Consider the following 17,629-nt stretch of genomic DNA (forward strand, 5'->3'; position numbering starts at 1 on the left):
CCCTAGTCTTCTCTTCCTCTGACAACTGATCATAGGGAACTCCCCACGAGGCCACTGGTGTAGGCTGGGGAAGAGACAGCAGGGTGGCAGGAGTGCAGACCATGGGCATTTGAGCCACTTCCTCATGTAACTTACTTGTGCCTTCAGGACCTGCTCGAGCCCAATCATGTATATACCACTTCCATTTGATGATGGAATGCTGCTGTGCAGGACCACTTTATGGCTAGACAGGTCAGAAAGTACCCAGTTCATGTCACATGGTGACTTGATGATTCATAGTCAAATATCCAGTTTTCACCAAAGCCCAGTAACAGGCCAAGATCTGTTTCTCAAAAGGAGAACAGTTATCTGCAGAAGATGCAGGGCCTTGCTCCAAAATCCTGATGCCTCTGCTAACAGCAGAGACTCCCTTATGGGGGCCTGCCAAAGGCTCCAACAGCATCCCTAACTGCCAATGACACCTCAAGCACCATTGGATCTGCTGGGTTATATGGCCCAAGTGGCAGAGCAGCTTGCACAGCAGCCTGGACCTGTTGCAGAGCCTTCTCCTGTTCTGGACTCCACCCAAAACTGACAGCCTTTTGGGTAACTCGATAAATGGGTCAGAGTAACACACCCAAATGAGGGACGTGTTGCCTCCAAAATCGTACCAGGCCTACCAGGCGTTGTGCCTCTTTCTTGGTTGTAGGAGGGGCCAAATGCAGCAACTTTTCCTTCACCTTAGAAGGAATATCTCAACAGGCTCCACACCACTGGACCCCTGGAAATTTTACTGAGGTAGAAGGTCCCTGAATTTTAGTTGGATTTATTTCCCATCCTCTGGCACGCAAATCTCTCACCAATAAGTCCAGTGTGTTTGCTACTTCTTGATCACTGGATTCAATCAGCATACTGTCCTCAACATAACAAACCAGTGTTATATCTTGAAGAAGGGAAGTGATCAGGGTCTCTCCAAATAGGATTATGACACAAAGTTGATATACTCCTGAGGTAGGACAATAAAGGCATATTGCTGGCCTTGTCCGCTGAAGACAAATTGCTTCTGGTGGGCCTTACGGACAGGAGTGGAGAAAAAGGCATTTGCCAAATCAGTGGCTGCATACCAAGTACCAGGAGATGTGTTACTTTGCTCAAGCAATGAAACCACATCTGGTACTGCAATTGCAATCAGAGTCACCACTTTGTTACACTTACGATAATCCATTTTCATTCTCTAAGAGCCATCTGTCTTCTGCACAGGCCAAATAAGAGAGTTGAACAGGGATATGGTAGGAATCACCACCCCTGCGTCTTTCAAGTCCTTGATGGTGGCACTAATTTCAGCAGTCCCTCCAGGGATGCGATATTGGTTTTGATTTACTGTTTTTCTAGGTGGAGGCAGCTCTAATGGTTTCCATTTGGCCTTTCCCACCATTATGGCTCTCAACCTACAGTCAGGGAGCCAATGTGGGGGTTCTACCAGTTGTTAAGTATGTCTATGTCAATCATGCATTCTGGCACTGGGGAGATGACCACAGGATAAGTCCAGGGACACAATGGACCCACTGTAAGTCAGACCTGAGCTAAAACTCCATCAATTACCTGACCTCCATAAGCCCCTATTTTAACTGGAGGACCACAATGACATTTTGGGTCCCCTGGACTCAGCGTCAGCTCAGAGCCAGTGTCCAGTAGTCCCTGAAATGTCTGATCATTTCCCTATGCCCAATGAACAGTTAGCCTGGTAAAAGGCTGGAGGTCTCCTTGGGGAAGGATGGGAGAAAGATTCACAGCATAAACTGTCAGTAGTGTAGAGTGGTCCTTCCTCAAGGGGACCCGGTCTCCCTTTCATTCAAGGGGTTCTGGGTATGTGAACTGGCTCAAGTCTGGAAATTGATTGAGGGACTATGATTCTCTGCTTTTATAATTCAAATTAGTCTGGAAGTTCTCTGCTTATATAAATTAAGTAGGAATGCAGTAGGCTTCCTATCACTTCTAGGAACATTGTAATTAGCCAATGCCAGAGTTCGACAGGAGTCAGATTATTCTGATTGCTGCTTTGCCTCTTCTGTCCATCACAGTAGCTATGCCCAGCTTGCCTTTGACAGCTGAGTGCCACCACTTGGCCCCTGCCACCTCGGGATCCAATTATTCCAATTGTATTTAAATTTTGTAGTTGAGTGACTGCAGTTCCCACTGTTAGATCTGACATACAGAGAAGGGCAATTACAGGGCTCTTCAAAGATGAAGGTGCTGCCTTCACAAATCTATTTCACAAAGCATTGGTCAAGGGTATATCTTCTGGACCCTCCCAGCTGGGATGAGTAGGTCTAAAGAGACTAATCCACTCCACCATCCCTTCCTCTACATTAAACGAAGAGAGATCAGGCATTTCCAGCTCACTCACAGTGGGCCATTTTTAATCCATCTTTCAGCTAACCGAGCAAATAAACTATTAGAACCTTTTGTAACTCCCCAAGCTGTAATATTAAATGAAGAATCCCTAATTAGTGGGCCCAAATCAATAAATTCAGTCTAATCCAACTCTATATTCCTTCCACCATTATCCCACACCCTTAATATCCATTCCCATGCCTGTTTTCCAGATTTCTGTTTATATACATTAGAAAACTCAAGCAGTTCTTTTCACTTGTAGTACACCTCTTCATGGGTCTTACTCTCAACCTCACCTCTAGGGGTCCACTGAGACTCTAGTCTAGTTATAGGTCTAGAAGCAAACAGAGGTTTTGGGGGTGGCTCCTGAGGAGAATCAACATTATCTTGCTTGGAAACTGCCTCTGGGGAGGCCATCGCTATTGCCTCAGGCAGTAAAGGGTTTATCTCCTCAGACAAAGGTGGAAATGCTGATGGCAGCATGGGTTGGAAAGGGGATGTTGCCACTACTGGGGATGGGGAAGCTGTGTCTTCTGGCAAGAAAGGTTCCTTAGAGTTTATAAGCTCAGTATCCCCAGCTTCATCAGGGTCCTCCCACATATCCCCATTCCAAGTTTCAGGGTCCCATTTTTTCCCGATTAATCCCCTCACTTTAACAGTAGACACCTGGTGAGGCTGTGCATACACTTTTCATTGCAGGTCAGTCACTCACATGATAAACTTGTGTCTGATTTTCCACAATTTCAACTCTTTCTCTACAGGAGATAAGATTCTCACTCAAGGCGATCTTAGCAGATTTGAGGCTCCGTATCTGTTTCTGAAGCTGGGAGTTAGAATCCCTGAGTTCATCATTTTCTTTCATCACTTTGTCCAGTGAACTTAGGAGCAACCAACCAACTTCATTATGTTCCTTAATATAGTCAAAGGCATTATGCGGAGAGTCACTAAACTCCTTGCCTCTCATGAGCAGTGAATCAGGAGTGTCAAATGTATTTACTGTGCATAACTCTGTTAACAGTTCATGCCAAGGACTATCAGTGTTCTCCATGTTATCAGAAGTAGAGACCTTAGCATTTTTGGATGTAATCATATTAAGCAACCAACTCCAGAAACCTCAAAACCAATGAAAGAACTCTATCCTTAATATTCTGTTCCTCTAGAACCACTCCTGGTATCAAAATCCGTATTAGTCAGGGCTCTCTAGAGGGACAGAACTAATAGAATATATAGACATATATTTGTAAATCTTTTTATACATATATTTAATTCTTCATATATAAAAAGCCATATATATATCTCTTCATATATAAATATATAAATCTTCATATATATGTATATATACACACACACACACATATATGATCATATTAACTCACACAATCTCAAGGTCCCACAATAGGCCATCTATAAGCTGAGGAGCAAGGAAGCCAGTCCTAATCCCAAAGCTGAAGAACTTGGAGTCCAATGTTCAAGGGCAAGAAGCATCTAGCACTAGAGAAAGATGTAGGCTGGGAGGCTAAGTCAGTCTAGTCTTTTCATGTTTTTCTGCCTGCTTTATATTCCAGCCATTCTGGCAGCTGATTAGATGGTGCCCACCCAGATTAAGGGTGGGTCTGCCTTTCCCCAGCCCACTGACTCAAATGTTAATCTCCTTTGGCAACACCCTCACAGACACACCTAGGACCAATACTTTGCATCCTTCAATCTAATCAAGTTGACACTTACTATTAACCATCACAGCAAATTAGAATGAAACAAAAACTAGCATTAAATTGAAGAAGAGCAAAATCTCCTATTGATAGTATACTCAATTAGTTGTCATGCTTTTATTTCTCTAACAATACAGCTTTAAAATATATAATGTGAAAACTAGAATCAAAACAGAAGAAAATTACTTACATAATCATAATGTAAGATTCAACATACCTGTCAGAAAAGTCCACATTTCAATAAATAGAAAAGATGAATATAAAGGGTTTTAATAAATTTGATGATATAAACCTAAATATATAAAGATACACACACACACACACACACACACAGACATCAAAAGAAAATATAATCAATGTAGAGCTTAATAGTTGACTACGTATAAGGGCACCAAAAAAAAAAAAAAAAATCCAAGCCCTCAAAAAGAGTCTCAAAAGCATAAAACTGAGATGCATCCATTGAACATGCCTCAATAAAATATAAGGATAGTGTCAAGTACCTGTTTCCTTTAGAATCACATCAGATAGGCAAAAGTCTAAATGGAAATTTCAGTGAGAATTCAGGGTAATGGACATTTATAAAAACTTCAGGTGGGAGTATAAATTCATGATACCTTTTTACAAAATAATTTGATACTACCTCTCAAAATTTTAAATGTCCATACCCTTTGACTCAACAATTGTATCTCTAGAAATTCCTCTAATATAGAAAACTTATAATCAGAAAACAAATATACAAGATTACAACACTAATTATAACAGCAAAAAAGTAATAAACCAAATATCCATTAAAAGAAAAATGGCTAAGTAATTTATAGTACCTCCATTTCACAAAATGTCAAGCACTGACATGGAAAGAATCTCTAAGACATGGGCTTAAGTGTAAAAAAATACACGTTTAGGTGCAAAATGAATGGAAAAAGAAGTGGAAGAGTACACAACAAACGTTTTACTTCTGGAGAGGGATATAATTTTACCTTACATATGTCTCTTAGTGTTTGGATCTTTTATGACTGGTACTACTTGCATAAGAAACATAATTAATTTTTTCAATGTCTTATTTACTTTCCAGAAAAAGACTAAGATCCTTCCGTCCTTAGGACAAATTTGATCAAACCCATCTGAGAGTACAGGACAAGTACAAACTTTGATTCTGTTACAATAAGAATACCTGCTGTTTCCTTTTCTGGGAATGATCTTCCATCAGATATGGCTCAGCACTTCACTTCCTTCAAGTTATCTGCTTAAATATCACTTTATCTAAGGAATCTTTCCTGACTTTGCAATATAAAATGACAACATCCTACTCCCATCCTACCCCTCGCCAACTACCTTACCTTGTTTCATTTTTCACTAGAGTAATTTACTACCAGTATCTTAGTGTGCTTATCTTTAAAGTGGGGATGATAATAGTACCTACCACACAGGTTGTTGTTAGGCTTAAATGACCTATGAGTTCTTAGATGAGTGCCTGACACATAGTAAGAGACATAAGAATCTGTTTTGTTTATGGTCTGCCTTCCCCCATTAGAACAACAATGCTAAGAGGTAGGGGCTGTGTTTTGTTCATTATTGTATCCTGATGCCTGGAAAGTGCTTATTGGTAAATATTCATCACTGTTGAAGTCGGATTTAGTACTGCAGCCATATGTACAGACAGCTTAGATTACAAGAAAAAAAAATAATTTTTGGTAAAAGCAAGCTTTCTGCATATTAGCATGAATCATCTGTAATAATTCAACCTATTTTAAACATATAATATTTAGCAGTATGGCTCCTAGAAGCTTCAAGCAGGGAAGGGGTATAGTGGCATTTAATTCATTAATTTCTTAACACCAACATGACAACAAAAGATAAAACATAATGTGGATGAGAAAACAAATGCACAACTTACCTTTCATTCCTGCTTTTGATGCATGGCTGGTAGAGGACCTTGATAGCATTCCAGGCAGAACTAGAATCTGCTTTCAATGTGTCTTCCAACAATGGGAATTTTTTGATATATTTAGAATTTCTCAATGATTCAATCACCAAACTGTCTGAATTTAAAAGCCACAGCTAAAGATGTGAAGAGAAAGTCCAAGTATAAGAATATTGTCACCTTATCCATATCTTATGACTTTTCAAAAACAAAAAAGAGACTATGAAAATCCCAGAAAAAATAAATATGAGAATCATGTACATAATTTTAAAGCTAGGTAGGCCTTTCAAAATATAACACTTGGTAGAGCAATTGACATAAAGTTAAAAAAAAAAAAAGACAACTGACTCAGAGAAAATACACATAAGTAACAACGTTATTATCTATAATATACAGAGCTTCAGTAAGGAGGTAAAACAGCCCGAGAGAAATACAGGCAAAGAATATGAACAGAATTAACAGAAGAAATAAAAGATACATAAACATATATTAGAATCTTAATGTAACTAATAAATGTGAAATTGTGTGCCACCATTTTTAATTGATCAGATTGGCAAATATAAAAGGATTGATAACATCTAGTTCAGAAAAGGGGTTTGAAGTGGGCATTCCAATACACTGCTGGTAAAGTGTTTTGGGATTTGGATGCATGTGATTCACTGAGGGAGAACTCACAGGAGAAAAGTGAAGGAAATGGGATAAGGAAGGGGAAAGAGCTAATTAAGGATATAGAATCATCTGGAGTCTGGTTTTGGCCTGATCAATGGGGGAGTTCTACAGCATGAATCCCACCTACAGAGTTTGTTCTACTTTGAGACAAGAGTCCCTAGCTTTCTGTGCCCCAGGATCAAATCACTGGCAGTGGGCTGACCAAGAAGGGGTAAGTCAGGGAGACGGGATTGTGGCAGACAGGTAACTTCTGGGCAAGGCAACCCCTGTCATCTGAAAAGGAAGTCTCTGGAGAAGGGGGCAGCTGTGAGCCATTATTAGCCAACACTGTCAGCAGCTGGGAATGGGTGCATCAACCCAGTATGGGGTCTGGGTGGCACACCAAGAATGCCTACTATAAAAGATAAATTAGTACAACTTTTTTTGCAAGGTGATAATTACCTGAGTTTCAAATACACAAATTCTAATACTATATTACATTAGAAAGATCCATTTATAAAGAAGTACTAAAAGATACAGGCAAAGATTATTTTCATTGCAGTTCAGTCTTATCAGCCATACAGCAAAATTCCAGTCATTAAAGAGCCAGACCTACATTTAAACTAACAAAAACAATCCTCAAGATACATACTGTGAAGCAAGCAGGTTGCAGAAAAACACTAATCATATGATACTGGTTTTTTTTTTTTTTTTTTTACAAATAGATAAACACCTGTGAGTGTACATATATATAGTCGTATATGGAAAGAATAAAAATAATGAAGTACACATATCAGACTGTTATTACTGATTGCCCCCTGAATAGTATGATATAGCAAGGCAAGAAAAGGAACATTTTATGTTCTTCATGGTCCCTGATTGTGTTTCAAGAATATTTTATAAAAAAGAAAAATCTAAATATATGTTAGAAAGTTTCAGAAGTTCCTACTCCTGATTTTCAATTTGAAATCTTAGAATAAAATAAAAAGTAAAACTGATTTCAGATAACTGTGAGGTATATTTAGTATCAAAATCAGTCAGAAAATATTTTAGGTTTTCATAGAAATTATCTACAATTAGAAGAGCATAGGGTCCTCATAAGGGATGGCCAGCTACAGAGTCACACCTAACAGCAACCTCAGGCCCTTCCCTCTTTTTTGTTACTATGTTTCCATATTAGCTTTTTAGTTTCATAAAGGCATTTGGGCTCTACCTTGAGCACCTGGAACAGTGTCTTTCATATAAGAAGTGATCCATACATGTTTACTGGTTGAATAAAATAGATGTAGAAGTAGAGAGGATATTTGGGCTATGATTCTTGGTTATCCAGATAAATGCTCAAAATTTGTTTCTGAAGGACACTATTTTTAATAGAGGCAGTGTAATATTAGGCTCTAGTAGTACATGCTGGGATGATTGTTAGCCACAAAGCCTCTTCCTCAAAAATTGCCACTATTTCTCAAATATCACAGAATCAGAGCAACTAAAAACAACAAAAGAAGTCCAGGTATGGTGGCTCATGCCTGTAATCCCACTATAATCCCAACAGTTTGGGAGGCCAAAGTGGGAGGATTACCTCAGCCCAGGAGTTCAAGACCAGCCTGGGCAACATAGCAAGACCTCATCTCCAAAATTAAAAAATTGTTTGGGAATGGTGGAGTAGGCCTGGAGTCTCAGCTATTTAGAAGGCTGAGGTGGGAGGATCACTTTAGCCTGGGAAGTCGAGGCTGTGGTGAGCCATAATCCTGCCACCGCACTCCAGCCTGTGTGACAGAGTAAGACCTTATCTCAAAAAAACAAAAAACAAACAGGAGCAATAGGACATATTCTAAACATAAGAGTACAAAATAGAAAAAAAAAAAGGTGAGACAGAATAGTGTTATAGTGACCAAAAAAAAGCCATTACAAACTGAGAGTAAAAAATCTGATTTTGGCCAGGCGCAGTGGCTCATGCCTGTAATCCCAGCACTTTGGGAGGCCAAGGCAGGTGGATAACGAGGTCAGGAGATCGAGACCATCCTGGCTAACACGGTGAAACCCCATCTCTACAAAAAAATTAACTGGGCGTGGTGACGGGTGCCTGTAGTCCCAGCTACTCGGGAGGCTGAGGCAGGAGAATGGCGTGAACCCAGGAGGCTGAGCTTGCAGTGAGCCAAGATCGTGCCGCCGCACTCCAGCCTGGGGAACAGAGCGAGACTCCATCTCAAAACAAAGAAAAAAAACCCCTGATTTTGTGGTATGAGCTTCTAAATAGCAGGAATCAGGAATTTTCTCTGTATCCCTAGTAACTAGTACATAGAGGCACTTGATCATCTGCTATTAAATTAAGGGAGTTTGATTTATGAATTAAACTGATATTAACTTTTTTTTTTAAAAAGATGGAGTCTTGCTCTGTCACCCAGGCTTAAGTGCAGTGGCACCATCTTGGCTCACTGCAACCTCTACCTCCCGACTTTAAGCGATTCTCCTGCATCAGCTTCCTGAGTAGCTGGGACTACAGGCATGGGCCATCCACCAGGCTAATTTTTGTATTTTTAGTAGAGATGGGGTTTCCCCATGTTGGCCAGGCTGGTCTCGAACTACTGACCTCAAGTGATCCCCCTACTTTGGCTTCCCAAAGGGCTGGGATTACAGGCATAAGTCACCATGCCCAGCCTGATATTAACATTTTTAATCACTTATTTTCCACACCTGAGAATTAAGAAAAAAAAATGAAAAAACTAAAGAATTCTGAGACCTTGGATTCCTAGGCTACAAAAGCTGGATAAAATAATTTCTTACCAAGATATACACTTTGTCGTCCTGACCTTGAATCCTGAATCTAAAAGTACTTCTAGCAGAGGAGAGCTGCACCAGACACTGGGTGATCACGCTCTGGACAAACCGAGACCTGTTTGAACAGAAACCAATTTTCAAAACGTGTGTCTCATAATAACTCTAACTGGTAAGATAAGCAAAAAATACCCACAGGGTACCTAAAAGGCAGAGACATCCACATTCCAGACTTTTCTATGTACTGCTCATTCCCTCACAATCCACACTGATGTGGATTTTAATATAGTTTAATGTATTCAGCTTTGCTCCATTCTTCTTCAAATCTATTCTCCAATCCTTAATACACTTTCCACACCAAACCTAACTATTCACCCCTACTGAATAAAAAAATACCATGTTAGAACAAGTCAATACTCCATTTGTGCTGTAGCATATTAAACAGAGAATAACTAACTTACAAAAGGAGGCAAGAAATTTCCTTCCAAACATCAGACAGTATTGTCTACATTTTCTTCCATTTGGATGGAAAGTGTCCCTAAAGTGTCAGCTCTGAGGTACAGAATCCAAGTATTTACATAACGATAAAGTTCAAGGCTATACTCAGATTGCCATAATTTTAGGATATCAACAAATAAACAGGAATAAAGGCATATCATGGTTAACTTGTTTGCAAACTAAAAAGTCAAAGAAATAAAAACACTAATAGATTTAGGGGCTAAGTACAATGTTTTTAAAACACAGGAGTCATTTGAAACTGACCTATGTTTCAAATTTTAAATAATTCAAATTAAAACCAGAAGCTATTCAAAAAACTTATTGGTGACTAGGTGATAAAATTCTAGATATCTGGCACATAGAAATAAGCATAGAAAACTTTCAGAATTAGAAGATTTATAAGAGCACATTTGTCTACAGCACTATATGGAGCAAAACATTTTTTTAATTCCTCAAATCTTTTATATGTGTGGTTTGGTTCAACTATCTAAAAGGCTTTCTCTTTCCTTTTCCAAATAAAGAAAGGTATGAATAAAAATGAATTCCCATATCATCAATTGTACTTCCTTTTTCCTAAATTTGGAATTACAAATATATACCATGCAATACTACTTAGCCACAAAAAGGAACGAAATAATGGCAATCACAGCATCCTGGACGTAATTGGAGACTATTATTCTAATTGAAATAACTCAGGAATGGAAAACCAAACATCGTATGTTCTCCTTCATAAGTGGGAACTAAGTTATGAGGATGCAAAGGCATAAGAATAATACAATGGACTTTGAGGACTTGGGGAAAAGGCGGGGGGAGAGGTAAGAGATAAAAGACTACACATTGAGTACAGTGAACACTGACTGATTGGGTGATGGGTGCACCCAAATCTCAGAAATCATCACTATTCATGTAAGTAAACATCATCTGTTCCCAAAAACCTATTAAAATAAAAAATAAATTCAAAACCAAAAAATTAAAAATAAAAAAAAGGTCTGAATAGGGGAAAAAAAGAAATTACAAATAAATGTAATTTGCTATTTGTACCTTGGTATGATGGGGAAACTCCTCTCAGATGACTGAATGATTATCTCTGTCATGTAAAACTTGGTGGTTTCTAGAAACAAAAAAGAAAATTAAGACTCTCCCCAATACACTAATAATTTTATTGTGGGCCTGTTGACTCCAAATTATAATATTCCAAACTAAATATTAAACATACTGGTAACATTTTCCCAAAACTACTTAGTTTCAGAAGACAAAGCATTGGTCACTACAAGGAGATAGTTCTGAAGCTTCTGTGTCTTTTTAGAAAATAATGCCCAGAGATTCTGCTCACACATATGGAAGATTATAAAAGTTGTCACATCACAGGCATAGTGCACTTAGATAGAAATTAGTCACTGGGTTTCCTCAATTCTACAGAATAGCTACAAACCTGTAAGTCAATGAAAAAGACTTCTGGTTTGTCTTTGGTTTTGATGTACTATTTTCCCAGATAAAGGCAGTTCTAATGGCTTCCACTTGGCCTTTTCTACCAAAATAGCCTCAACTCACATGTTGGGGAACTAAAGCGGGGATTCTGTCAGCTGCTAAGTGTGTTAATTTGAGTTAAGCACTCTGGAATTCAGGAAATAATCACAGGAAGTATTCAGGGATCCACTGGACCCACTGTGAGATGGACCTGAGCTAAAACTCTATTGATCACCTGACCCCATCCCCTACTCTAACTGGAGGGCCACAGTGATGTTTTGGGTCTTCTAGAATTGGTGTTCATTTAGAACCAGTGTCCAGCAGTCCCAAAAGGGGTGATTATTTCCTTTTCCCCAGTGCACATGCGGAACTGTTACCCTGAGAAAGGCCATGGTTCCCTTTGTGGAAGGCTGGGAGAAAGATTAACAGTATAAATTTTAGGTAGCATACTAGGGTTTTTCATTGAGGGCATCTGCCCTTTCCTTCATTCAAGAGTTCCTGGGTCTACAAAGGCTCAAATGTGAGAATTGAGGGGCCAGGACTCTCTGTTTTTATGATGCAAGCTCAACTTTTATTCACTTGGCAGAACTTTCTGCTTATACAAATCAAGTAAGATTTTAGCAGGCTTGCTATCTATTTCACTTCTAGACAACACCATGATCAACTAGCAAACACCATATGACTGAATAACTCAGATTATTCCAATTGTTGCCATGACTTTCTGTCCATTACGCTAACTATACCCACTTTGCCTTTGATGTTTGAGTGCTCCTATCTGAAAAGGGGTTTTTACTCATAGCACCCGAAACACAGATGCAGTGAACCTCACATTAGAATCTACCCAGAATCTCAATGACTCTATTGATGTACAATTCTCACTAAATCTGGTTATCTGATTGCTTACAGAAAACTTTAAATAGATATTTAATAGACATAAATGTGAACACAACCATCTTGGAGTTCTAAAAAAAATCTAAGAAAGTTTAATCTCACTAACAATGAAGAAAATGTACATCAAAATAACATTTTTTTTTTTGCATCAAACAAAATATTTTAAAATGATAAGGTGTAGTGCTGGATACACTTATTCACATAGATGGATATGCTTATTCACACACTGCTGTGAGAATTGAAAATGACAGACTTCTGGAAAGCCACTTGGCAAAGGCCTTAAAATTGTGCATGTAGGGCTGGGTGCCTACATATACAATCACACCTCACGCCTGTAATCCCAGCACTTTGGGAGGCCGAGGCAGGCAGATCACCTGGGGTCAGGTGTTTGAGACCAGCCTGGCCAACATGGTGAAACCCTGTCTCTACTAAAAATACAAAAATTAGCTAGGCGCAGTGACCCACGCCCATAGTCCCAGCTACTTAGGAGGGTGAGGCAGGAGAATTGCTTGAAACCGGGAGGCGGATGTTGCAGTGAGCTGAGATCGCGCCACTGCACTCCAGCCTGGGTGACAGAATGTGACTCCGTCTTAAAAACAAACAAACAAACAAAAAATTGTATATGTATTGTGACACCATAATTAAACATATAAGAATTTATTTCAAAAAAATACACACTGGTATATGAAAACACTTATCTATAGTGATACTCATAATAATATCAATAGAAAAATACTGAAAACAAGTGTCTAAAAATTGAGGATGGGTTAAACAGATATTCAGGCAACATAATTCCATGCATGTTTCAAATTTTAAATAGGTCAAATTAAAACCAGAAATAATTAAAAATGAGGCTGTCATTAAAAATGGTGTTGTTGGCCAGGTACAGTGGCTCACACTTAATCCCAGCACTTTGGAAGGCCAAGCCAGGAGGATCACTTGAAGCCCAGGAGTTTGAGACCATCCTGGACAACAAAGCAACAACCTGTCTCTACAAAAAAAAAATCTTTTAAAAATTAGCCAGGCTGAGTGGCGTGTGCCTGTAGTTCCAGTTACTTGGGAGGCTGAGGCAAGAGGATTCTTTGAGCCTAGAAGTCTGAGGCTTCAGTGAACTACTGCCCTCCAGCCTGAGAGACAGAGTAAGATCCCATCTCTTAAAAAATAAAATAAAATAGTGTTGTCAAACAACTTTTAATAAGACAGAAAGTTATTTTTTGAAAAAGTATGTAATTGCTCAATATTACACACAGAAAAGGTCAAAAAAATAAAATAGTTTCATAGATTAATATATAGAGAGCCATGACAGATTTACCCATTTCTCCCTGAAGATCTGTCAATATTTACTATTTTGAAGTCATGTTGTTACACAAACTAAATCTTTTTAACTTTATGAAATGACTATGTATGTATGTATGTATGTATGTATGTATGTATGTATGTATTTATTTACTTAAGACAGGTCTTGCTCTGTTGCCCAACTAGAGTGCAGTGGTGTGATCATAGCTCACTGTAACCTCGAACTCCTGGGCTTCAGTGATCCTTCCGCGTCAGCCTCCTGAGTAGCTAGGACTACTACAGGGATGCACCACTATGCCCGGTCAATTTTTTGTAGAGACAAGGTTTCACTATGTTGCCTAGGCTGGTCTCAAGGGATCCTCTCATCTCCGCCTCCCAAAGTAGAAGTGACCCTTTTTATCCTGTGTGTTGTTAATCTATAATTTAATTACATTATTTTAATCCCACAAGTATTATTTCTATTGCTTTACAGTTAATATTCATTAAAGCGTTATCTGAATATTCACTATTCAGACAATAAGACTAATAAGTCTTATTGAACTTAATTAGACCTTCTATGTGGGATCATTTTCTTCTACCTGAATACAGGTAGAATTTCTTTTCATAAGAAACCACTATGGGCCAGGCACGGTGGCTCACACCTGTAATCCCAGCACTCTGAGGCCGAGGCGGGCAGATCGCGAGGTCAGGAGTTCAAGACCAGCCTGGCCAACATGGTGAAATCCCATCTCTACTAAAAATACAAAAATTAGCCAGGTGTGGTGGCGCATGTCTGTAATCCCAGTTACTTGGAAGGCTAAGGCAGAAGAATCGCTTGAACCCAGGAGGCAGAGGTTGCAGTGAGTCAAGACCGCGCCACTGTGCTCCAGCCTGGCGATGGAGCGAGACTCCATCTCAAAAAAAATAAATAAATAAAAATAAAAAATAAAAAAACCCATTAGTATTGAATTATCCCAGTTTGTGTTTGTCAGAAAACATATTTATCTTAGCCTTCATTCTTAAAGGAAATTTTCACTTGAGATTAAGTCCTAGGATCAACAGTTATTTGCACACATTGGCAATATTGTTCCACTGTCTTCAGACTTCCATTACTGCTGTTCCTTTGAAGGAACTCTGTCATTTTTCTTCAGCTGCAGTTAAGATTATCCCCACTTTTTATTCTACAGTATTACTTGCATGTGTCTAGGTATGGATTTATTTTTATTTTTCTTGCTAGGGCTTCACCGAATTGGAAATCACTGGGTCCCTTGAATCTATAGATTGCTGTTCTTCATCACTTTTGTAAAATTCTCAACAATTATCTCTTCAAATATTGCCCATGCTCCTTTCTTTTCCTCCTGGAAGTCTGATTAAACATACAATGGATAGTCGATGTTCTACGTCTCTTACTCTCTCTTCTATATTTTTTCCCTTTTGTCTCTCTGTGCTACATAACAGGTTTTTCTTGTCGTCTCTCTTTTGTTCATTAATTCTATCTTCAAGTTGTACCTAATCTGGTGTTAAACCACTGGCTGAGTTTTTAATATCAATTATAATACTTTTTAAGAAATTTTACTGTGGGTCTTTCCTAAATATACTTACTGTTACAGTTTCCTTTTCCTTTCAGCTACCTTCACACCTTTCATATTGCTAAATATGCTAAGCAAATATAAATATTTGCCATATTTATAACAGCTGCTTCCACATGTTTGTCTGCTCAATCGAATATTTGTGTTTACTAAGTACCTGTTTATTAAGTCCTTTTTTTCTTGAGTATGAAACATTCTTTTCAGTTTCTTTGCACACCTAATAATTTTTAGACAGAAGCAGGACATTGTGTGCAATATGTTGGGGCAAATGTGGATTTTGTTTTGCTCTTCTGACGGTTGTTGGTTATTGGTTGGGATAGCAATCAATTGACTGGCCTGGACTCGAACTGTGAAATGTATCTCCCCACAGTGTGTAGCCACTAATGTCTCTACTCGGTTTTAATTCTTTTTTTTAGTCTGGTTCCCTAGCAAGTATCCACTGTACCTGTATAGGTTAGCTGTCAGCAAATAATTTTGGGCAAGGCTCTACTCAAATACCTCAAGCCAGTAAGGCTTCTTACAAAAATTACCTTCTGCTACCCAAGTTGTATGTGGATTGAGGAATGCAATCAAAGTCACAGCAAATTCACAGGTCCCCCTAAGCTTTCAATTCTTACTGAAAATACATACAATACATACTCCCTGGCATTCTTTTGTGTGTATGCAAGGTTTAGGAGTCAGCTAGAGTTGTGTTAGGGCAGAGAAGTTATCTCAGCTCATCTATCATCCTTTGTGCAGCAGGTGGTTTTTGTATTGCTATAATAAATACCTGAGGCTAATTAAAAAAAAAAAAAAAGAGGTTTCTGATAGGGTTTGGCTGTGTCTCTACTCAAATCTCATCTTAAATTGTAGCTCCCATAATTGCCATGTATCATGGGAGCGACCCAGTGGGAGGTAATTAAACCATGGGGGCGTGTTTTTCCATATCATGTTCTCATGATAATGAATAAGTCTCATGAGATCTGATGGTTTTATAAAAGACGGTTCCCCTGCACAAGCTCTCTTGCCTGCCACCATGTAAGACCTGTCTTTCCTCCTCCTTCACCTTCTGCCATGATTGTAAGGCCTCCTGAGCCATGTGGAACTGTGAGTCCATTAAACTTCTTTTTCTTTATAAATTACCCAGTCTCAGGTATGTCTTTATTAGCAGCATAAGAACGGACTAATACAGTAAATTAGTACTGGTAGAGTGGGGTGCTGCTGTAAGGATACTGGAAAATGTGGAAGCAACTTTGGAACTTGGGTAACAAGCAGAGGCTGGAACAGTTTAGAGGGCTCAGAAGAAGAGAGGAAAATGTGGGAAAGCTTGAAACTTCCTAGAGAGTTGGAGGGCTCAGAAGATAAGAAAATGGGGGAAAATTTGAACCTTCCTAGAGAATTGTTGAATGGTTTTGACCAAAATGCTGATAGGGATACGGACAATGAAGTCCAGGCTGAGGTGGTCTCAGAGAGAGATGAGGAATTTGTTGGGAACTGGAGCAAGGGTGACTCTTGTTATGCTTTAGGAAAGAAACTGGCAGCATTTTGTCCCTGCCCTAGACATCTGTGGAATTTTGAACTTGTGAGAGATAACTTAGGGTATCTGGTGGAAGAAATTTCTTCCTCTTTTTTTTGAAACCGGTTCTCACTCTGTTGCTCAGGCTAGAGTGCAGTGGTGTAATATCAGCTCACTGCAACCTCTGCCTCCCAAATTCAAGTGATTCTCATGCCTCAGCCTCCCAAGTAGCTGGAACTACAGGCATGCACCAATACGCCTGGCTAATATTTGTATTTTTTGGTAGAGACAGGGGTTTCACCATGTTGACTAGGCTGGTCTTGAACTCCTGACCTCAAGTGATCTACCGGCCTTGGCCTCCCAAAGTGTTGGGATTACAGGCATGAGCCACTATACCCAGCCTGGCGGAAGAAATTTCTAACCAGCAAAGCATTCAAGTGGTGACAGAGCATAAAAGTTTGGAAAATTTGTAGTTGGACAATTAGGTAGAAAAGAAAAACCCATTTTCTGGGGGGAAATTCCAGCCTGCTTGAATCTTGCATCAGCATGACCTGGATGTGAGACACAAAGTCAAAGGAGAAATTCAAGCCACTTGTATCAGTGTGATCTAGATGTGAGACATGAAGTCAAAGGAGATCATTTTGGAGTTTTAAGATTTGACTGCTTTGCTGGATTTCGGACTTCCATGGGGCCTTGCATTCAAGCCTGCTTGAATTTCTATTGCTGCAGAAATCTGCACAAGTAACAAGAAACCAAATGTTAACCACTAAGACAATGGGGAAAGTGACTCCAGGGCATGTCAGAGACCTTTGCAGCAGCTCCTCCCATCACAGGCCTGGAGGCCTAGAAGGAAAAAATGGTTTCCTGTTGTGCACAGCCTAGGGACTTGGTGCCCTGTGTCCCAGTCACTCTAGCCATGGCTAAAAGGGGCCACGGTAGAGCTTGGGCCCAGGCTTCAGAGGTTACAAGCCTCAAGCCTTGGCAACTTCCA

At 39.3% G+C, this 17,629-nt stretch overlaps 1 protein-coding gene across 4 annotated transcripts in view; it reads right to left on the reverse strand.

The window, feature by feature from the left end:
• The window catches only part of UBE3D (ubiquitin protein ligase E3D), a 179,784-nt gene that overhangs the window by 128,130 nt on the left and 34,025 nt on the right, over positions 1-17,629 (reverse strand). For all 4 annotated transcript variants that reach the window (XM_050788165.1, XM_050788164.1, XM_050788167.1 and 1 more), the window contains 3 exons: positions 10,963-11,032; positions 9,433-9,541; positions 5,977-6,140 (listed from right to left, as the gene is read on the reverse strand). In XM_050788165.1, the coding sequence (XP_050644122.1) occupies positions 5,977-6,140; positions 9,433-9,541; positions 10,963-11,032 (343 nt within the window). The remainder of the gene's footprint in view (positions 1-5,976; positions 6,141-9,432; positions 9,542-10,962; positions 11,033-17,629) is intronic.

Source organism: Macaca thibetana, chromosome 4, assembly GCF_024542745.1.
Source record: "Macaca thibetana thibetana isolate TM-01 chromosome 4, ASM2454274v1, whole genome shotgun sequence".
NCBI classification, from domain to species: domain Eukaryota; kingdom Metazoa; phylum Chordata; class Mammalia; order Primates; family Cercopithecidae; genus Macaca; species Macaca thibetana.